General features: G+C 37.4%; 1 protein-coding gene across 1 annotated transcript in view; it reads left to right on the plus strand.

Moving 5' to 3' along the window:
• Positions 1-24,327, plus strand: part of LOC306877740 (protein ENTREP2-like) — a gene marked incomplete at both ends in the record, with an annotated part of 102,033 nt that overhangs the window by 65,154 nt on the left and 12,552 nt on the right. Inside the window, 2 exons of the mRNA XM_079429681.1 lie at positions 16,349-16,459; positions 20,629-20,760. Of these exons, the coding sequence (XP_079285807.1) occupies positions 16,349-16,459; positions 20,629-20,760 (243 nt within the window). The remainder of the gene's footprint in view (positions 1-16,348; positions 16,460-20,628; positions 20,761-24,327) is intronic.

Consider the following 24,327-nt stretch of genomic DNA (forward strand, 5'->3'; position numbering starts at 1 on the left):
TGCCATGCACACCATGGTTGCTCAGTGTTCTCCTGATGGTGGGCTCATGAACATTAACATTAGCCAATGTGAGAAAGGCCTTTAGTTGCTTAGAAGTTACCCTGGGAACTTTTACAACCTCGCAGACTATTACGCATTCTGCTTTGGAGTGATCTTTGTTGGTCGACCGCTTCTCGGGAAGGTAACAGTGGTCTTTATTTCCTCCATTTGTACCCAATCTGTCTAACTGAGGATTTGTGGAGTCCAAAATCTTTAGAGATGGTTTTGTAACCTTTTCTAGCCTGATGAGCAACATCAACTCTTTTTCCGAGGCCCTCAGTAATCTCCTTTGTTCGTGACATGATTCACTTCCACAAACATGATCAGACTTTGATAGATCCCTGTTCTTTGAATAAAACAGGCCACGTACTGATATTTGATAGTCATTGCACTGACTGAAAACACCTCTGCACAGATGGACTCTAATTTCACCTTTAAATTAACTGCTAATCCAAGAGATTCACATACTTTTGCCACTTACAGATATGCAATATTGGATCATTTTCCTTAATAAATAAATGACAAAGAAAATATTCAGGACTTCAGAAAATCTGATTATGTTTTGGTTATTGCTACAAATATACCCCAGCGACTTAAGACTGTGGTCTTAAGTTTTGTGGTCCAGGGTCACATATATATATATATATATATATATATATATATATATATATACATATATATATATATATATACATACTGTATGTGTTAACATACTTGGCCAATAAAACTCATTCTGATTCTGATTCTGATACATATACATATATATTTATACATATATATGTATATGCATAATATGTGTGTATGTATATATATTGTGGCGGGAGGAGCAAACGACAGACACAGTGGGTGTGGCGTCAAGCCTCGGAGAGGTTTTTATTAAACAATAAAAAGGTAAAATAAAGTGTCCAAGGGGAAAAGTGTCCAAATAAACAGGGAATCTGGTGTCCTCGTTGTGCTGCGGGGCTTGTGCAGGAAGGTAGTGTTCAGAAGGGAAGGGTCCACGGAAGGGGCGGAGTCCGGTGGCCGCACGTGCTCCCCTCTCGGGGCCGGGAGCGAGTGGCGGCGGCGTCTCTTGCGCGGCTCCTTCCATCTCCTGGGCCCCCGGCGCTTCTGGGGGACTCGACGGCCCGGCATCCTGGCCCGTCAGCCGCCTAACGAGTGCGGCAGTCCTCCTCGACGCACCCTTCCTGGACCCATGAGGACACCAGCGTGCATGCACGGGGAAGAGACCGGTCTCCCGAGGAGAGGCGCGCTCGGCGTTTAAACAGCGGTGGTGATGAGGCTCTATTCACATCAGGTGCGCCTCATCACACGCCGCCAGCCCTAGGTGTTCAGCGCCCCTCCTCTCTCACACACCCACTCCCGTCGGGAGCCTGGTGAAGGGCGGCGAATACGGTACGGGGTGGTGATGATGGACAGGGGGGAGGCAGCCGACTCGTCACAATATGTATATATATATATATATATGTACTGTATGTACATGCTGTCAAACGATTAATCAAGATTAATCGCATCCAAAATAAAAGTATTTGTTTACATAATATAGGCTATGTGTGTGTACTGTGTAAATTTATTATGTATATATAAATACACACACATGCATGCATATATTTAAGAAAAATATGTTATGTTTATATATTTAATATATTTACATACTATATAATTTATATGAATATAAATATATACACGTAAATATTTTCAAAATATATGCTGTATGTGTGCGTCTGTATATATGCATAATAAATATACACAGTATGCACACATATATTATGTATAGAAAAACTTTTATTTTGGATGTGATTAATCACGATTAACCGTTTGACATCACTAATATATCTAGTATATATATTGGGGGGGGGGGGGGGGGGGGGGGGGCTAATCCAACTAACAATACTATACAGACATAATCCATTAAGGCAGCATAAAGCTGTAATGATCTGAAACATGTAAACATGACCTCCAAACACAGTTCAGTTTCAAGCTTAATGCTTTTATTCAGCACGTCCTTGGAAAGCCAAGCAAACACTTAAATTAGTCCCCATGTTCATATGTTTTGTTCTTTCTCAAAGGAACCATTATGTAGGGTTCCTTAGTCATACAGGCTCATATTTTTTTCTGCTCATGAAGTACAGTCGTAATGGTTCTGTTCATCCATTCTGACAAAGGGGATTGTGGGAGCTTGAGTGAATGGGGAGAGCTGCTGTTTCAGAGGCATTTGGGGTATTAGAATCCTGTAAATAATGCTGCCACTCTCTGTCATTTTCATTAATGAAAGAGCTGTGAGAGGAGCTATTTATTATGCCTCAGAGCTCTTGTCTTATAGGTTTTATAATGTCATAAGACCAACAAATGACTCTCTCCTTCACTCACTCGCTCACTTTTTCTCCTTCTTTTCATTGCGCTCTCTCTTTCTCTCAGACTACAGCACACCCTCTTCAACAGCACAGACATACATCTGTCTTTTTGACAGCCCTGGTGTTTTGGGGCTACACTAGTGTCCTACACTTTCCCCACCCTTTCCCTCTATTAAGTAGTGTTGTTGTTTGGAGCGAAGCTGTTTGGAGAGACAGGAGAGAGTCCTGCCACTCTCCTCAGACTGGTGATGAATCTCTGAGGGGTCGCTGTCAAGACGAGAAGGAGAAGAGGGAAAACAGTCTTCTGTGATCAGCTGAATCAGACTGAAGCACATAGTGATCTCTGAGTGGTTTAAGAGTACAGGAGAACCGAGCGTAATATAGGACACAGAATCACATGTATGGTTTTGAACAAATTACATCCAGTGTTGTTTTTATCTTCTGCAATTGACTCATTTTTTTGCATTATATGTCCTAATTTGGCCTGCGCAACTTAAATGTTTAAATAAATTGTTTAATTTTAACACTAGTGTCATCAAATTGAATTAAAAAAAAATTTTCACAAAGGATGCTCGAAAAAAGTCTCGCTCCAAACTTACTCCATGAGCCAACATTATTGTGTCAGCCTGGTTAGGATGCTCAATAATTTCTCAACAAGCTGTGATAGGAAAAAGTGCTATCACTTTCGGATGAAAGTACAAGATGACCTCTGAATACCTTCAAAAGTACTGAAAGTGACAACAGACACAAGAATTAGCATATATATAAAAGCAGCAATCAGTTAAACAATAAACAGTAACAGTGATCTGCATAATTTATTCATGTTGTGGTGCATTGCTGGGAAACATCTGTTGAGTATTGCATCTACGCATAGGCTTTATTTTATACATTTAGTTTATTCATATAGTGCTTTATTTATTTATTTCACATTGTTGTGTCTGTTTCTACAGTGTTTTTAACATATAAAGCAGTTTTACTTATCTAAGTAAACATGGCACTTTAGCACAGTTTATTATAGCTTTCAGTGTCATGTTACATTATCATGTGTTGTTGTTGGAAAAATGTACACAGTATTTCTGTATGCCTAAAGTGTATATGCGACCACAATCAAGCCACAATGAGAGCATCCAAATTTAATTTGAAATTCAAATTAAATATAGTAATATGTAACAATGTGATTACAGCACCAAATCCACCAGAAACAGATTTTGAAATGTTTATTACAGACCTTGGCTTCACAAACATGGGATGCCACCAGGGGTTTTTCGCCTCTCATTTGCGAATTCAGCACTTCTCAATTTTTGTGACGCGCTCACTACTTGCTTTGCTCCGCTGTCAATCCCACTGTGCAAGCCTGCCATTCAACTCCCATAAAGAATGAATTGGAATTGTTCGCTCATGCATACATGCCAGTGGACATGTATGGTTTAAAAGAAACCACATTTTGTATTGCATTGGTTCTGTGGACATTTTTAACTTATGTCACTTTTATACTGACAGGGCTCATTTTCATGATCTCGCCCAGGGCCCCACAAACCCACAGGCTGGCCCTGTTTACTTTTCATAGTATGTAAACATTTGTGTCAAAGTTTCCAGTTTGTATTCCAATGTGTATTATCCCAGCATCAGTCAGAGGAACTCTTACTGTTCCTGTGGTTTATTTCATTGCAAACTAAGCACAGACAAAGTGATCCATGTTTATAATCCCTGCACAAACCGAGAGGTTCCTCTGTCTTTACTCTTCAGGACACTCTAAGATCCTCTAAGTGGGTCTGGTAGGAAATCACTTATATGTCAGAGCTGAACTTAGCATGTACTGATCTCTGAGCACGTTAGGTTAGTTTTATCTGTGTCAGAGGCATAGCTGGGGCTATAGATACATTAGTTGAATGCAGAACATTTCACATGTTCTTGAGTTTAGCACTATACTAGATTAAATCCACTGACCTCAGACCTGTCCACTTCAACAGCTTTTGTAAGATCCCTTTTACATTTCAGACTCAACAGTGCACTGTATAAAACCCAAGAAGCAACATCAGTTTTATTTTGGATGTTGTGAGAAGCTTTGGTTTTGTAAGAGTTGCCTCGGTGAAGAAATTGGTTGTTTCATTCTCAGTTTCAGTTGCACTGTAAAAAGCAAATGCAATATTGCAACCTTAAAGAGCTATTTCTGTGTGATTTGATTCAGTCATGTAAAATCATATTTTTGAGTTCATATAAAATCAGTTTATTTAGACATATTCAAATGAAGCAACAAAACAAAAAAATTTTTACAGTCTGTTCCTTGAGCATCCAAAAACAGTGTTTTCTGCTAGTTTCATCAGCCCCCACATCAGACAGAATGCTGTCATCTGCGGTCAACCAAACGAATCCATGGCAACATTTTTGAAATGACTCTTTGGTCAGATGCAAAAATGGGACTTAGAGATTCAGGTTTATGAAGATTGTTTTAAAATGGTGCTGTTTTGTCATCGCTATCTCACGACCAATTTGTACGTATTTTACGGGGTGGCTAATTCGTATGAACTCGTACAACTTCACTCGTACGATTTGTCTAAACCCCAGTGATGGGTAGGTTTAGGGGCGGGGTTAGGCGTAGGTCATTCGTACAAATTCACACGAATTGTCAACTCGTAAAATATGTACGATTTAGCAAAAAGCTTATGAATTTGTACAAGTGAGGTTGGTTTTGTAGAGTTCCCTGTAGTTCTCTTAGAATTCCTGAATGTACACTAGTTTGTGTGAGTAATTATTTTTAATTAATACTTTTATTCAGCAGAGATGCATTAAACTGATCGAATGACTTTTACATTTTTAAAAAAAGATACGTTTTAAATAAATGCTGTTATTTTTCGGTCACACTTTATTGTAAGGTCCAATTCTACAAACTATTAACTATGATTTTGTCTCAATAAACTACTTAGTTTCTGCTTATTAATAGTTAGAAAGGTAGTTGTTAAGTTTAGGGATGGGTAGGATTAGGGATGTAGAATTTGATCATGCAGAATATGTGCTTTATAAGTACTAATAAACAGCCAATATGTTATTAATAGGCATGCAAATTAGTGAGTAGTTAATAGTGAGAATTGGTCCCTATACTAAAGTCTTACCCTGTTTTCTACATTGATAATAATAAGAAATGTCTGCTGAAAATAAATTATATTTTAAAATATATTAAAACAGAAGCCAGCTATTTTAATGATATTTTCATGTAATGATATAATGATATTTTCATGACAATATTCCTTTTTTTGTACTACTGTATATTCAATAAATGCAGCATTGATGAGCATAAGGTAAGTCTTTCAAAAACACATTTTAAACAAACAAACAAACAAAAAATCTTACTGCCCCAAGACTTTTGAATAGTAGCAGAACTTCCAAACTAGGATGTTGGTAGAAGACCTCCAGAAGATTTGTGACATTTTCTTTGTTTTCTTGTCAATGATGAGCTTATTGTTGTTATGAATATATGAAAGACAGCAGCGAATTTAGAAAAGGGAGGTCAAAAGAGCTTAAGATGTGCTTTTATCCATCATTAACACTTATTGCTGGAGCATTTTCCCTGGAGCATCCTACTAACTGCCTTTTTTAGGACTGTGTGTGTGTGTGCATGCAAGCGAAAGTGACGCAAGAACGAATAAGTGAAAGAGAGATGGGAAGTAATATTCCATGGGGATGATACTTTGGATATTTCCCCATTTTCAGATAAGACTGATGAGCAATGCTCTCCCTTTGGAGACCCTATGAGTCTCAGCTATGCTTCCATATTAATTAGAATATGAATTATACTGCTTATCTGATGCCTCTTGAAGATTTGTACTCAAGGTCTCTTTGCCAATTGTGAAGCTAATGTCAAACAATATTAAACATCTATTTTCAGCCTGCTGTTTTCACCTTATTTACTTGAGCGAGAAAGAACGTCCTCTTTCCACCAGCCTCTGCCCTGTGTTCAAGAGCACAGCCATGTGACTGGTTCAGGCAGACACTTTATTCGCTCACAGTAACTGTCAGAGCAGAATGAGAGGCATCCATCGTGTGCAAGTAAACTCTTTCTCTTGCTCATTTCATTCAGTAGCTGGGTTATATTATAGTGTGTGTCCTATTAGTGCATGACATCTTAGTGTGTTCTGAGCAATTTTAAAGACCAAGCTTAACTGAAGCCCCTATAAAAGTCATGATGTGTTAATGTCGTGTCATATATCTTACAGCCTTGAATCACATCATCCTCTCCTGTACGAAGCCTTGCAGTGGCAAGCAAACCTCAACCTAGACTAGGTCATTTGTGCTAGATTTCTCTGATATGGCTGTATTCATTTTCTGACGTGATGGAGTTGTGGCTGAGAGCAAAGAAAAGCTCCTGTAGATGTAGATGTCAAGCCCTAATGGCCTTCATGAGCAGGCTGCAGCGAGGTGGGTCCTCTGATGACCATTACTGAGCCACCTGATTGAAACACTGGAACAAAGGATGCTCTGATCTCCTCTGTCATGTGGTAGTTTCTACCTTGCTGTATACCTTATTCTCTCTCTCTCTCTCTCTCTCTCTCTCTTTCAACCCTGGATGTCAGCATCATGGTGCATACCTACTAGTAGAAAAAAGGAATAATAGTGGAACCTCATTACAGGCTGCTCTGCTGGAGCTCCATCTAGGGCTTTTTGTTTTGATCTGTAGAGGTCAGGAACTGATTAAAAGTTGAAAACTGTGGGTTAATCACTGACTGACCCTCTGGGAGCTGTTGTGGCCCTCAGACCATTTTAATCAATGCGTCTTTAAGATGGTGCAGTAGAATACTCTGCCTACAGTCCAGACACCCCCCTGCCTGTTTCACTGCCTTTTGCCCCAGCATGTTTTGTTTTGTTTTGTAGTACATTTTACATTAACATTTAGTTATTTAGCAGACGCTTTTATCCAAAGTGACTTACAAATCAGGACATTGGAAGCAATCAAAATCAACAAAAGAGCAATGATATGCAAGTGATACAACAAGTCCCAGTTGTAATGCAGACTTTAAAGATAAAAAAGAACTTTAAAAAAGAAACATTAACATTTAAAATACATTAATTTGATAAAATACTCATTACATGCCTAGTGTTTTGTTGTTTTGTAGTGTTTTGTTTTGTTTTGTAGTATTTTGTTGTAATGCAGACTTTAAAAAAATCTATAATTTTTTTACAAAGTAACAGATTAACTGCACAAAATAAATAAATAAATAAAATACTCATTGCATGGCTAGTCAGTAGTGTTGTGTTGTGTTGTAGTGGTTTTTCGGTACTGTAGTGTCTAGTGTTTTGAAGTTTTTGTTGTGTTTTCTTTTGTGGTATTTGGTTGTAATTCAGTCTGTAAAAATAATTAACAAGATGTAATGTAATTTATGATAAAATACTTTATTTTGCATGCCTACTCAGTATCTGCGGACTGTGAAAGTGCACAGCTGCAACTAGTTGCCAAGAGTACTGTACTTTTTGTGGGTTATTTTTTAGTCTATTATAGTCAGTTATATTCTACAACTTTATTTTAAAGGCCTTTAAAGATAAGTTTTTCAGAAAAAAAAGGAGCTAATTATTTAGATTTTACCCAGAAACAGCTGCTGGATTTGCTTTGCGACTCTTTGGAGACTCTCTAATTGGCCTTTCTTTGTCTTGATTCTCTGACAGAAACCTTGCCTGCCCTCAGCAGTCGAGGCCTATAGATCAGTGTGTTTATCATGACCCTCTCAGGGATTAGCAGCTAACAGTAACTAATGAACGTGTAAGCGATACCTACTCCTGGTGTTTAAGAAATTTTCCCCTGAATAGATCCACCGTCTGTGAATAACAGAAAACAGGGATTGCAGTGATTGCCTCTGCCCTTGGAGCCTGAACAATAACACCTCAAGGGTTTGTTTGGATGGTGCGAGCTAAGCGTTTGGTCAGGATGGAGAAGTCACTATGAGATATTTGCGCCGAGACAGGACAAATGGCCACTGTACAGTTTTAATCAGATACGGCTGTGGCTGTGCATATTGTGCTGGCTGACAGGGAAGGGTTTTCTTCTGATACGTAAATCACCCTTTGTGGTCCGTAGATCCCCCTGTTAATCTCCTGGCTGTAAAGCAACCTCTAACCTTCCTCTTTTTTTGTTTATCAAAGCTGCTTGGAGAAAAGAGCAGAAAGTCAAGACCCAAAATACAAAACAAACACCATGCTTTTGTTTTTCCGAGGACTTACAAACCCAGACTGAATGCTAATTCTATCGTGCGTTTATGGGCTTTCATTGGCCAATCGTCCTGTCATTTTCACTTTTAGTTTAACAATCCATAAAAATGCCATGAGGCAGAATGCAAGAGAGAAAATGAGGAAGACAGTAGAGGTCCAGACCTTTTTCCTTCCAAGCGTGGAAACACTGACAGAAATGGTGATGCAAAATAGAGAGAATGTTTGAGAAAGAGGAGAGAGATAGAAAGGTAAATGAATCCACCTTAGACTGTCACTAGATTGATGTTTCTCTGCCCTTAAGGTGAGTATTCCAGGATATGGGCAAGTGATGTGGCAGGAATCAAAACAAAATGGTTGTCCTAGAAGTAAACAAACTCCAAGGAAGACAGAGAGAAAGACCGCATCAAAACAACACTGTCCCGATCTCATCCGGGCAGAAATAATTGAAAATAAATGATGTGTTGTCGCAGAGGTGCTGCAGACTAAATACTCATTTGTGCCGCAGAGGCGGGCAGGGTGCTAAACCAGCATGTCAGCAATGTGAACAGGCTCTAACCTCTCGCCTTCTGTGAGTTGCCTGTCTAATCTTTTTTTTTTATCCATTAATTCAGCGAGGCCAATTTAGATGTTTGCGGATTTCACAGGTTAAGCTAGCTCAGAGTCCATACATGTTAGCTCTGCCAATAATTGCTTATTTATCCTTTCTTCCTTCCTCTTAGCCAAAAGTCACAAGTCAAATGGAGGTTATTTGAGTCGGTGTAGGGTCAGAAGGTTATGTTTAAATTGTCTGTCAGTGTAGAAGCTTTTCTGAAAATGAACTTTTCTTATCAAACGCAATCACGGGGACTAGAATCCATGGACAAAGCTATCTGTTAGCATTCTGGAATTTCCTTGGCTGGCACGTCACCTCTCAGGAGTCTTCTGCCATAGTTTATGATCTCTATCTGCAAGTTAATTTCACGCTTTTAAGAGCCCTCCAAAAATGGTCCGTATACATATAATATGATCTATTTATAATATGTTAAAATGATATATTATTTTTTCCCCATCAGAATAGGTAAGTCCTTTTTATTTATATAGCTCTACATACAATGCAGATTGTTTGTTTCAAAGCAGTTTCACTGTAATAAACAGAATCAATGATACACAAAATAAGACCAATTGAAATTTTTCTTTAACGCAGCCCTAAATAAAGACAATAGTGTCATTATTGAGCTCAAGTCAGTTTAGTGTTGATTCGGTTTGGTTCAATAACTGTGTAAAGTTCATTCAATTCAGCTGTAAGCCAGGATACAAAAGTCAACATTGTCGTTATTCAGTTCAAGTCAGTTCAATGTTTATTCAGTGCAGTTCAATAGCTGTCGATGTTGCAAAATTCATCAATTTTAGAACAAATCTGATTCCATTATAAAGCAGCTCTATGGAAAACAATAGTGTCATCAATTCAGTTCAAGTTTTATTCTTATTCAATAGTGCCAATGCAGTCAAATCAATAATATTACTGAATATTAAGTGACTTTTAAAACCCAACTAAGCAAGCCAAGTATACACAACCATATTAATTACTTTTTGGCAGAAATAAATCTGTAGTTATGTCATCTTGGCCCATGCCAACCAGCTAACCTTGACCGCTTGATATTCATGACATATCTGCAATTTTTTAGTATAAACTTAAAAAAGTAAATTTCACAGATATATTGCAGCAGAAACACCTCCAATCTCCTTCACACACCCAGTGTACATAGACTGTGACGAACACTTTCACATTTCCTTCGGTGTTCTGCGATGTGCTCTTGATTCTACTCGCTACCTCAGCCACCATAGCTAATGAGCGTAAAGAAGAGCCGGATGGGCAAAAACAGATGATTGGTACGATGAAAGGTAATCCTCCATCAGCAGGGCAATTAGCAGCTGACATTAGAGTGCAGTGATGGGGTCTGAGACCTGCCCGACATCTCTGTTTATCAAACAGAGAGGCAGAGATGTGCTTAGTATGAGTCATCACCCTGTTTGTAGATTGATTAGGGTGAGATTTTTTTTTCTTTCTTAGGTATTTGACGTTGATAAATTGAGTCATGGGGCCGAGAGGTAGCTAAGGACCCAGTGTGTTTACAGTTTGGTGAAGCATGTGGATTTTGTTTAGGAATGTGTCTCTTGAGGCTTTGTTTACTTTAGACATCTTTGAAGTCAATGATGAAGTGTTTCCTTTTTGCTAAATGTCCCTGCTTCAAGTCTTTTCTTAACTAGCTAATGATGTTAGTTTTGTAGTCATGATAAGTAGGTGTTGGTTGGGTTTTAATGTTGGTAGGGACATTTTATTCAGTATTCAGGAGCATAAACATATGCGCTCATACAGTACTATAAATCTTTCCTTCTCCAGAACACAAAGTATTTTCTAAACCAACCAGTGTCCTTCAAAATATGTTATTTTGTGTGGAAATATGTAGGTTTGGGACAATGATGACAGGATTTTTTTATTATCATTTGTGATGAACTATCCCATGTATATGTGTATAAATATATGTATGTATAACCTTGTCACTGCGTCAACCACTGAGCTTGAAATGTAAGAAACAATCATAATGTTCTTCTGTTCTTCTAATAGGTTTTGATTTGGTTTCCTTTTTGATGTCATGACTCAACAAAAAGTAATAAAAAGCACATTAGCAAAACAGGTTTCAATTCAGAATTCAAATAACATTTTACTCATTTCTTTATTTACACATCACACAATTACACAGTACCCACTCATCTATGTGAAATAACCAAACAAACAAACATCACTGCTGATCAGCTGTTCATGTCTGATTTTTTTTATAAATATATTTGTCTACTACCTTTTATACACTAAATAAAAATATCCAAACAATGCACTGGAGTTTGGTGAATGTAAAAAAAAATTACAGTATAAAAATATTTGAATGTGTTTTAAAGCATTTTTATTTGATCTAAGGTGCACATTAGACTATTAACTGTTCATTTATTTTGTAAAGGGAAATACAATGTACAAATTTTGCACTTAAGTAAATTGCATGTAATATTTATATTACATTCAGTCACTATTTAATTACTGGATATTTTGGTAGGAATTTTCAGTACTCTGTTGGTTTAGTAAGAACATATCTCTAGCCTTGAATCCCAAATCTATACACATGGACTAACGCTAATAGTGTTTTAAATTTAAGTCGCTGCCCTGATAAATGTTGCTGTTTGAAAAGTTTAATAAGTATAAAAGGTCCCATATCCCCTAAGGAGAAATAGCACCCTGCTAAATGGGTTGAGTGTAAGTTTGCCATATTTGTGAGATTGCATCAACCTATTATTCAGGGAAGCTGAACTATCGGGAGCGTATTGAGCGGTTGCTTGACTGCTCTGCTTCTGAACAGTGAGTTGGATAATCTTAACTGATCCTGAAATAGAGAAGCTGGGTGATGTATTTCGATTCACACAGTTTCTATCGGTTTTCGACCTGTAAGTAAGAAATACATTTTCACACCACATATGGAGTGTGCATTTTTTGCTGTGCGATGATGATAGGCCCTTCATAGTGACACATCTCAGATTGTTCATGTTGTTCTAAGAAAAACATAACATAGTAAAAGTCATCCAGGGAGTGAAGGAAGTGCAAATGAGAAAACACTACTTCTGTCAATGAGAAAAGGCCTTGTGATGATGTTGCTTGATAATATACATTCATTTTTGATAATATGGTGTCTTTGCTCTCTTAACACGGTATGTTTCCCATTTACGTAATAAGAAAGTGTCCCTGGATACACAACGCTGAATTAATGGTGACGATGACAAACTATAATAAGCACCGGTATCTCATCACAATCTGCCAGCGATATTCTGTCTTAATGCCCCTCCTCTTGTTCACACCATATTTCTTTGGCTCCCAGGCTGCATGTGAGCTGCTGATATGAGGGGCGGGTGGTGTTGATTGGCTGGTAGGTGGTTCTATTGTCACTGTGAGCACAATCGTCCATGTGTTTGTATCTCCACCAGGTGGTCAGAGAACATTGACAAATATGTCTGCAGTTAGTCAGCCCACACTGTATCTCCAGATTGTTCTCTTTAAAATCTCTAAATTGAATGTCTCATTTTCTTACTGTGGTCTTTCCAGTAGTTCTTCTCGATAGGGAACCTGTCAACCATTAATGCCAAACCTAAATGCCAATGCACAGCAATATTGACAGGTGTGAATTGTTTTGTGGCTGATGATCGTTGGTGACCAGCGCTGCCGCCGGTGAGTGGCACGTGCCAGGCGACTCATCGTACTGCTTGGCATGCAGGTGGCAGGTGGGCTGTAATTAATGAGAACCTGTTAAACAGTGATATGTGATCCCACACGGTAATTAGAAAACAACAGCATGGAGCCAGGCGGAGTAATTAGTCCTTCAGGGCCGGGGCTCTCAGGAGTCAACCCTCCGAAAGGAGATTTTAGCCAGACGGAGACAACTAACATACCTCATGCTTATTTAGATTGCTGAATGATGCACTTTAGAATAGACCTTAGGAATTTGATGCGGATGAAAACGAGGCTGCGAGGTTACAAAGGTCTGTGAGGTTCTGTTTGTTAGGCATTATGAGCTAAGAGTGAACAACAATATTTATAGCATTAATTGAGGTTTATGTTCATTTTCACATTCATTTATAATAATGCATTTTCATTTTATTTTCTTATTTGTATTTTTGTATTTTAGGTTTCTTAAAATATTATATATTTAAATATCAATCCTATTATACTCTTATATTAAATAAAGGTGTAGTATTATTTTCAAAGTATATTATTATTATTAAACTTTTTTAATGTTTCAAACACTACCATTCAAATGATTTGGGTCAGTAAGATTTTTTTGTTTTTGATCAAAAATAAAGTAAAAACAGTAATACTGTGAAATATTTTTACATTTGAAAAATATCTCTTTTCTATTTTAATGTTTGTAAAATGTAATTTATTACTGTGCATGCTAGTAAATTTATCCTGAAAACTGCTTAATGGGCACTGTGATGCATTGTTTTCAGGATTCTTTGATGATTCTTTTGTCACTTTATAAATATTTTTACTGTCACTGTTGATCATTTTAATCCATCATAGCTGAATAAAAGTACTAATTTCTTTTTAAAAAGAAAACATTTTGCTGATCCCAAACTTTTTTTTATTTGTGTGGAAGTTAACATTACCATATAGGTTAAAATGCTGTAAAAAAAAAAAAAAAAAGCTTTAATTTAAAGATTGCTAAAAGCAAAATGGGTTCAGATTTCATGTTTATACAGTTGTAGAAAGCTGCTGCTAAAATAAAAGCCCAGACATCCTACAGAAAGCCTGTGAACCAGTTGGTGAAGACAGCATGTTGCAATTAAAGTTAAAGATTGAATTTGAGTCGCAGTTGTAGATTCGAAGCGCAGCAACTGAATTTGTCTTTTGATATTGCTCACTGCAAACTACAAAGCATTTGCTGAAAGGGACCATTTTCCCTCCTCTGTACTACCAGCAGAGTAAATTAGAGATAGACAGGAATCGTGTATTTCATTGGCTACGCTCAGCTTGCATTGAAAGGACAGCTGAAGAGTGGCCCATTAAGCGTTCTCTTATCACTCGTGTTCTGAATAACATCTTTTCAATTTCTGCTTTACAAAATCAGACTCATTATTGCCTGCATTTTAACCTGGTTCTCAGCCATCATTTGTGCTGTAATGTGTTTTCTCTCTGTAAAGTGATAAAGATGTTATCTCTCCGCCTGAAGCTCGGGTTTGGTTTCATATTTGTCATCCTGCACAAGAAAACATTCTGACATGAATGTTGTTGTCAGTGATTAATTATGAAAATCAGAGAAGTCTGTTTCCCACAGCAAGCAACAACAAATGTGATGCTCTGTTCAAATCGCATTTTTATCATGCCATCTTTGAGACATAGATTCACATAATTTCCTCTCTGAGCTCGTAACCTTTCAGTGTCCTTTGGTCCGCAACCTAGTTCAGTCATTCAGCTGCAGTGGATCACCACTGTCATCTCTACAATGTCTGTACTTTATTAAGTATGGAGGAAATCAAGCGTGAGGCTTCCTGTACGCCTGAGCCAAGGACCCTCACAGCCCCAGGATGCTTGTGAACCTCCTCGTACATCAGCCTCTTAATCTTCCAGTTTGCTGGTAGCCTGAAAAACACTTATCAAATTCATATCTCCCAGCGTCCCTCATATCCTACATATCGTAAGTGTCAGTCTATGTCTGTGTGATGAAATGTGTTGAAATGACTGTCCAACTTTCACTTTCAGCTCCAATCACTCTCTCTTTGCTGACATATATGGTATTGCAAGGTTAATGTCCCGTCAGGTAGAGGGTCTCATTAGTAAATCACCGTGTTGTGGAGGTAAGGCCACTCTTGATATACGACTCAGTGTTCTAGTCTGTAATCTACCCGGGGTAGACCTGGCAGCTTTAAACTCATTCTCTCACACACAAACTTTAAATTAAAGCAGTCAGAATGTTTAACGTATTTCATCCTTCAGGACTGAAATCCCAGAAGTGTCAGCTGAGAAATAAAGAGAATTGTTTTTAATAGCGAGTTTGGGGAGAGGAACCAGAAGTTGTGGTTTTGTCAGCGGTGCAAAAAAGAGAAAAAATGACCACGCTTGAGATCTATCAAGCTGCATGGGGCCGCATTGATAGGATGTGGGGTGGGAGAATTACGCAAAGATTGGTTTCTCTAGCTGACCATATGTCACTGGCCATGTATCAGCGTGGTCTACCGAGGAATTGTGGAAGAGGTAGTATATCAACACCCTGAGAAAAATAACCCAATGCTCTGAAGTGCGCTTGTGTTATTCATTTATTCATGTGAGCTGTTAGGGGCCATCTCTCACAGTAATGAGTCTGGGCTCAGATGGTGAGATCAACGTTAATTGTTTTGGTTGAAGTCATTGATTATTGAATGCTTTAATTATTAGTCACATCTGTTCCTTTCGCTTTCCACATGGATGAATAGATCGGATCAATCACATTCGATCTTTCACACTTCTGCGTCAAGTTCCATAAACCACAATTGGTTTATTTTTGGTCTGATAAAACTAAACACACTCAGGTAATGATTATTCCATTCTGCACAATGGCTACGTTTGAAAAAAAACTTTGTAAAATGTCTTACAAATAAACTAAATTGCAGGATTACAAATCACATAGTCTCAACACAGAAAAAAACAGGAGAACAACATGTAAAAGAGAGAGAGAGATGGAAAACCTGAAAAAATATAAGGGAATTTTCAGATTGCAAAAAAGTAGAAATGTAAAATCTTTAAAGTTGAAAAATACTTTTTATAGTTATGCTGAACTCTAGCATGCATCAACATATTATTAGTAGTAGTATCATTATTATTTTGCATACATGATACATAATACTGTTCAAAATTTTGGAGATAAGATTTTTTTACGAATCTTGCATTAAATTGTTTAAAAAACGACAGTAAGGACAATTATTTCAGACAAAAGACAATTAAGACAATTATAAAATATTTCAAATATATGCTGTTCTTTTGTGCTTTCTGTTCATCAAAGAATACTGAAACATCAGTTTCCAAAAAATATTAAAATTCATGGACTTTTGTTGGCCAAAATATGTGGGAACCCTGTATGTGGAATCCTTCTGCAAAGCCTGTTTAATGAGATGAAAAAATGCATCCTACTGTATTTTGTTTATTAGTAGGCTTAATATACCACTGTAACCTCTGAAACTGACAGTCTGTTCCATTCCTTTCTCCACAGATAACTTTCTTCATGCTGTTGTCTGCTGTGTGTGTGATGCTGAACCTCGCAGGAGCCATCCTTTCCTGTCAGAATGCCCAGTTGGTCAACGCTCTGGAGGACTGTCAGCTGGTGAGAGAGCCATGTCTGAAATCACTTCTTTGTTGTAACGGAAACCTCAAATAGATTCTTATGTCCAAAATAGCTAATTAGTGAAAATAGCTTAGTGTTAAACCTGCGTCGTTTTATCAGCCACTCAAAACTAGCCTGTCACTAAAGAATCAATCCATTGAGCAATTATAGCTCCCAGGAGCATCATTCATTAACACGATGCCCTTGTCAAGATCTCAGTAAATTAGCTTAACAATCAGTTACAAAGGCAGAGAGAATGAGAATGTCTGTCGGGACCCATTTTTGTGCCTCCTGTAATATTCTGTTGGAGCAGAAATAAATATTAACACCCACCACCTTTGTCCTCAATAAAACGGCTGCCTGATCAGCTACCGTAGCTCACAGGGGTTTTCTAGCAAAAAAATCATAATCATCATGGGAGAGATTCTGTCCTGCTGTGATTGAAAGTGCAGCAGTCGAGTGAATGGGAGTTGGTGAGCGTCACATATATTACCTATGAGGTCCTGTCATGAGGTCACTTTTGCCTTCACAAGAGAGGAACAAATTCTTAAAATGTTGTTACATACTGAATGTATCAGGGTCTGAGTGTATTCTGTGTTCTTACTGTGTTACAGTTATCAATATGACAGCTATCAATTGACTGTAAATTGTAAAGCTCAAATATGAAATCAAAAAAGTCAATTTCTCTCATTTTTATGGCAAATCATAATCTCTAAATTGTTGTTTTTGATACTGAAGGATTTCCTCAATGAATGGCATAGTATGTTTGTGTGCTACCCATTGTGTTCTTTGAATGAAAGCTTATAAAGGAGATTAATACAGCAGTCAGTCTTTGTTGTGTTTTCTATTGAGGTTGATTTATCAGCTCTACAGTGGGTCCAGTGCTGGCCCAGCACAGCATAACAGCTCAGCACGGCTTCCCCCATTTTTGTTATCCAGAACTGGACACCCCTCTCCAGCTCTAAGACCATTTATCTGCCTGGTGTGGAAGCAATAAATAACTAAATGATCAGATGCGTTACAGTTTTCAGAGCTGGTGGCAAATTAACATATTACACGTGTGTTCTTAGGATTTGTTTTTTTTTTATAAGGCAAGGCAAGGCAAGTTTATTTATATAGCACATTTCATACACAGTGGTAATTCAAAGTGCTTTACATAAAAGAAAGTGAAATAGACATTAAAAATCAATAAAAACATGGACATAAAAATAATAAAAACAAGGAATTTTAAAATGATATAGAGAATTATTTAAAATAAATTTAAAGAAAATGATTAAACCTAAAATTTATTGCAGTCAGTTCGGACATATAGCACAGTGCTCATTCAACAAATGAACTGCTAAACAGATGAGTTTTGAGCCTTGATTTAAATGTGGCTAATGTTTTAGCACATCTGATCTCTTCTGGAAGCTGGTTCCAACTGCGGCCCGCATAATAGCTAAAAGCAGACTCCCCTTGTTTTGTGTGAACCCTTGGTATTTCTAACTGACTCGATCCTAATGATCTGAGTGGTCTGTTCGGTTTATATTCAGTGAGCATATCAGCAATATATTTAGGTCCTAGGCCATTGAGTGACTTATAAACGAGTAAAAGTACTTTAAAATCAATCCTAAATGTAACTGGAAGCCAGTGTAAGGACCTGAGGACTGGTGTGATATGCTCAGATTTTCTGGTTCTAGTCAGAATCCTGGCAGCAGCGTTCTGGATGAGCTGCAGTTGTCTAATGGTCTTCTTTGGAAGGCCGGTGAGGAGACCATTACAGTAATCCACCCTGCTGGTGATAAAGGCATGAACAAGTTTCTCCAAGTCTTGATTGGAAACAAAACATCTAATTCTTGCAATATTTTTGAGATGATAGTATGCTGATTTAGTTACTGCTTTGACATGATTACTGAAACTAAGGTCTGTCTCTAGAATCACCCCAAGATTTCTGACTTGATTTTTAGTTGTTTGACCCCTAGAGTCAAGGTATGCATTCACCTTGAGAACTTCATCTTTCTTTCCAAATGCAATGATTTCAGTTATAAAACATAGGAATAAACCCACTGTATCGGAAACAAGTGCTGGAGTTTAGCTGAAGATCTTACGGTTATTAATTATTCCACATTCATATATCTTCGTACATTAATCACCAGGTAATTCTTATTTGTTTGTTTCAAACACAATTAAATGCATGACTGGTTTTCTGGTTATGGATGGAGGCTTTAAATTTGTTTAAGCTTCATTCTAGTATCAGTGATCTGTTATGTTTGTGGCTTGCATTTTCAAAACGAACTTCTGTTTTAACATGCATACAATACAAATGACCATCAAAGTTTTTTTTTTTTTTTTTTTTTTTGGTATCTGATTTTGTATTTGCAGAATTAATAGATTTTGTTCTGAAAGCAGTCTGTTTATATTTATTAAAACATGAAAATCCAGCTTAATAGCAAAGCTATTATATATTTTTGAATTGAGAGATTCAACAGTGAGTTAAATAATGTCCATTCAGTTCATTATAATAATAATTATGTTCATTCAGTCTTGTGTAGTGGGCAGTCAGTTGGAACACACTTTCATGATAAAAAAAAACAAAAAAACTTGCTTTATAAATAATGATCAAATGTTTTTGAGATGAATGCACAGTCAAAGTGTTGATGGCTCTTTGAAACTGAACCTGAAATGCTGTAATGATTCATCTTACAAAGGATTGAGCACACACGCCACAATGTGGCATGAGCTCAATAGACTATGTCATACAGATGAAATATTCAGGTGATTTCAATCATTTTGTCTGCTGTGAAGAACTCACTGTGATTGATATGAAATTATGCATTCATGTAGTCAAATATAAATGAGTACACTTTTTCTCCTAGCTATGAAAAGAAGCTTAAATTTTGACATTTTGTGGTATGTGAAATCAGTAGGAAATGGTCCAATTTTTATTTTATTTATTTATATATTCATTTCATAAAGTCATATAAATGACTTTTTTCTTTAAGCAAGCAGAAGCCAGTGGTGATTAGATTTCTCCAGGCATTTGAACTCTTATTCAATCTACAGTAGAGAGTTTGTCTCACAAGATAGTAATTTGAAAAAATAATAAGAATTAATAAGATGGAGATCTTTCTAGTATCCTCTCCTTAAACAGGCCCTTCATAATCCTCCAGTAATTCTCCATAATTGAACAGAAACAAAACACTGTCTTAATCACTTGTCGTCATGGAAACATGACATTGAGAACCCAATGGCATTTCTCACCTGGTGCCGTTGTGCAAAAACAGGTCAGGTAATTATCCCTCCCTTTGTCTACAGGTTCAGACCAGGCTAAAGACAGACTTCTGTCTCCATCAGTCTCTTCTCCACCTGATTTAGGGATTAGCATGTTGGCTTAAGCATCTCTCCTCTCTGCCTACTGAACGTTCGCCTCCTCAGAGACATGATCCTGCCATGACTGAAATATTAACAAAGTTGTTTCCCCGATTCAATTAACCCCTGCCTGCAAAGTTCACACACTGCTTTTGTACAATGTAGGTCAAATGGCGACTTCATTTCAGTCTAACACAAAAAGTGTTTATAATGCTGGACCACCATGTATGCTATTTATTAAGATCTTTCTTAACAAACATGTGTATGACTGGGCTAATGCTGTTAGGTTTAAGAACATACGAGACTTATTCATGTGGAAGACTTGAGTAATTTCTCTTTCTTTTCTTAATACTTTAAGCTTTCACAAAAATGCAGCTACTTTTTGTGTAAAAAAGTTGTTTGAAAAAACAATGTGGTAAAAGTGCTCCCTCTGAAGAAGATTTGAATTTAATTTGTGTATTTTATAAATATGACCCTGTCTGCTAGCTGCCAGCTACACTGTTATGATAACTTTTAACCATCAAGTATAAATTCAATGGCATCAAGACAGCAGAAAATAACTTTGGACGTACCACAAAATTTGTTTTTGTTGACAATTTCTCAAGGGGTAATATGATCCTGCTTTTCTCAGGCAGACAGGGAATTCTATTTCACGACTGCTGAACAAGTGTCATCACTGTAACATTCTTGTGATGGAAGGAAGCCCTGTTTACGTGTTTGTTTTCTCCTTGAGCATTCATACAATTTATTGTCCATTTTATGCAGAAATAAACATTTGACTTGCATGAAACTGAAATCAGTTTGTTTCTGTCCTTCTGCAGATCAAATTTGACAGTGACGGTGTGTGTGTCTGCTGTGAGCTCGAGCACCTGAGATCCACCTGTAATAATCTAGGAGATACGCTTAAACTCAACCCGCTGAGGGACTGCAACACCATACGTCTCCGTCTGAAGGTATCATTGAGTGTGTGTGTGTAGGTGTTTGTTAAATCCTGGTATCTGTGTCTTTTATCAAAGTAAATGAGATGAGATATGATGTTTGGAACTGATTTCAGAACATCATCAGAATAGCCAGCTAATTTTCTTTACATTCGTTAATAGCCTCTTCTACCAATTTCATATTCCATTATTAAAAATTTTTTTAACCATTCTAATTAGACTTTTTTTCTAATTTGCCTCAGTTTAATGAATATTTGATTAGACAAGTAAATGAGGACAATTAAATACATTAGACATGCAAATGATGATTATTTTATTTTGAGGATACACAATGTATCTCTAATCTTATTTAATTAACCAGATTAAAAACTCTCATTATCAATAAAAGAGATTTTAAGAGTAAATCAAATGGTAGTGTCATTAGAGAAAACAGTCTAGTACCCCTCAGCTATACTGCTTAAAAGGAGAATTTATATAGACAACATCTTGACAATTAAGGGGCCTTCTTAGGGACTGTACTGTACAGTACCGTTCAAAAGGTTGGGGTACGTAAGATTATTTTTATTATTCTCATCAGGGTTGCATTTATTTGTTGGAAAATATGGTAAAAACAGTAATTTTGTGAAATATTATTACAATTTTAATAACTGTAAAATTTTCTATGTTATTTTTCCTGTGATGGAAAAGCTGCATTTTCAGCAGCCATTACTCCGGTCTGCAGAGTGACATCAAAATCATTCAAAAAAGCTAATTTGGTGCCCAAGAAACATTTCAGAGACCTTTTAATGGTTTTGGTTTGTACTCTTTTTCTGCTATTTGGTTTTAAATGTTGTTTTTGAGCACCAAGAATTTTTGCATTATATTTTTAAGAAATACATTTGTAAAATATCATACTTATAGCCTGGAGAAGTATTTTTTTGGCTCTGCTCCCATGCACATTTGCTGGGTTCCTCCGGGGATTTCTCCATTTTCAAACACTTTTTCGTTTGACTTTTAGAGAGTATTTGAAGCATTTAGCAGAGCAAGAATTACACGCTATTCCCGCAAACGTCTGCCTTATTGGACACGTCGCTTCATGTTGCACTGTGGGTCTCTCTCTAATATGCAGATGAGACTCAGTTATCATTAGTTATGCATCTTCAATTAGCGCCTGCCAATGGTTGCCTTTCCAGTGTCTAAGCAATTCACTCATGCTAGCCATGATCCCGGCACATTTGGCAGCTTTTGAAAAGGTTTGTGGTAATGTGAGGCTTCCACAAATTTGCTTGTACACAGCAATTGCCACTCTGTATGAAATCAAGAAAAACACTTGCTTGTAAATATTTGCTTATAAATGCTTCTTTACATGTTGTCATCATTTCGTCCTAAGAAAAACACACAGTAAGTCTTATTTTTCTGTACAGATGTTATATTTGTAAGTCTGTGTTTTTGTGCCTTCATAAACATTATGTCTCAGTTCAGATGATTTGTATTTTTATTAAGTGTGCTGGTTAATTCTACAGTGTAAATTACAGTGAAACTAACTTGCTAACCTTGCTGAGAATGAAAATAGCTGGTTACACACAATTTTCTGCATGAATTGAAAGTAAAAAGAGATTGTATCTGAGTGATTTCAGTAGAATTCTATTATAATCTGTCAATTTAGATTTTTATTAGTATATATATATACACTGAACAAAATTATAAACGCAACACTTTTGTTTTTGCCCCATTTTTCATGAGCTGAACTCAAAGATCTAAGTCTTTTTCTATGTACACAAAAGGCCTATTTCTCTCAAATATTGTTCACAAATCTGTCTAAATCCGTGTTAGTGAGCACTTTTCCTTTGCCGAGATAATCCATCCACCTCACAGGCTGTGCAAAGTTGCTGGATATTGGCTGGAACTGGAACATGCTGTCGTATACACCGATTCAGAGCATCCCAAACATACTCAATGGGTGAAATGTCCGGTGAGTATGTTGGCCATGCAAGAACTGGGATTTTTTCAGCTTCCAGGAATTGTGTACAGATCCTTGCAACATAGGGCCGTGCATTATTATGCTGCAACATGAGGTGAGGTCGTGGATGAATGGCACAACAATGGGCCTCAGGATCTCGTCACGGTATCTCTGTGCATTCAGAATGCCATCAATAAAATGCACCTGTGTTCGTTGTCCATAATATACGCCTTCCCATACCATAACCCCACCGCCACCATGGGCCACTCGATCCACAACGTTGACATCAGCAAACCGCTCACCCACACGATGCCATACACGCTGTCTGTCATCTGCCCTGTACAGTGAAAACTGGGATTCATCCGTGAAGAGAACACCTCTCCAAAGTGCCTGATGCCATCGAAAGTGAGCATTTGCCCACTCAAGTCGGTTACGACAACGAACTGCAGTCAGGTCGAGGCCCCGATGAGGACGTCGAGCATGCAGATGAGCTTCCCAGAGATGGTTTCTGACAGTTTGTGCAGAAATTCTTTGGTTATGCAAACCGATTGTTACAGCAGCTGTCCGGGTGGTTGGTCTCAGACGATCTTTGAGGTGAAGATGCTGGATGTGGAGGTCCTGGGCTGGTGTGGTTACACGTGGTCTGCGATTGTAAGTCCGGTTGGATGTACTGCCAAATTCTCTGAAACACCTTTGGAGACGGCTTATGGTAGAGAAATGAACATTCAATTCACGGGCAATAGCTCTGGTGGACATTCCTGCAGTCAGCATGCCAATAGCACGCTCCCTCAAAACTTGCGTCATCTGTGGCATTGTGCTGTGTGATAAAACTGCACATTTTAGAGTGGCCTTTTACTGTGGCCAGTCTAAGGCATACCTGTGCAATAATCATGCTGTCTAATCAGCATCTTTATATGCCACACCTGTGAGGTGGATGGATTATCTTGGTAAAGGAGAAGTGCTCACTAACACAGATTTAGACAGATTTGTGAACAATATTTGAGAGAAATAGGCCTTTTGTGTACATAGAAAAAGTCTTAGATCTTTGAGTTCAGCTCATGAAAAATGGGGGCAAAAACAAAAGTGTTGTGTTTATAATTTTGTTCAGTGTATATTTCTGAACCTTTATTTTTGTTTTAATTTTAATTATTTTGCTACTTAAACTTATTTCAGTTAGTTGCCAAGGCAACATTCCTAATTTTCATTTAAGTTAGTCTTTCTTCTAATATTTATATTTGTTTTATTTTATCTTTATTTTAATAACTGAAAACCATTCATTTTAATTAACAATAGCAACACTGGACTATATAAATTAATTTCCTCAGCCAGCCTGTCACATTGTTGAATTATAAAAATATCACACACAAAGGGAGAGGCAAACCTGTATTATTTGACTGTTGATGACCTGTATGACATTTACTCAGGTGGAGTTATGAAGCATCAATAAGATTTATACATTTTAATGCTCTTATTGATGTCTGGAGGTTTCCTGTCTTTGCATGGCCAGTTAGGTCAGCTGAGATGCCTATAAAGGCCATCAGTGCAATTAATGTTATGAATCATTGGCATATCACATCTTGTGCCTCCCTCATTGTAAGAGTGAAGGTGGTGAGGAACAGGCATGCACTTTCATCTGTCTTTCT

The sequence above is a fragment of the Barbus barbus genome (assembly GCF_936440315.1).
Source record: "Barbus barbus genome assembly, chromosome: 2".
Classification (NCBI taxonomy): domain Eukaryota; kingdom Metazoa; phylum Chordata; class Actinopteri; order Cypriniformes; family Cyprinidae; genus Barbus; species Barbus barbus.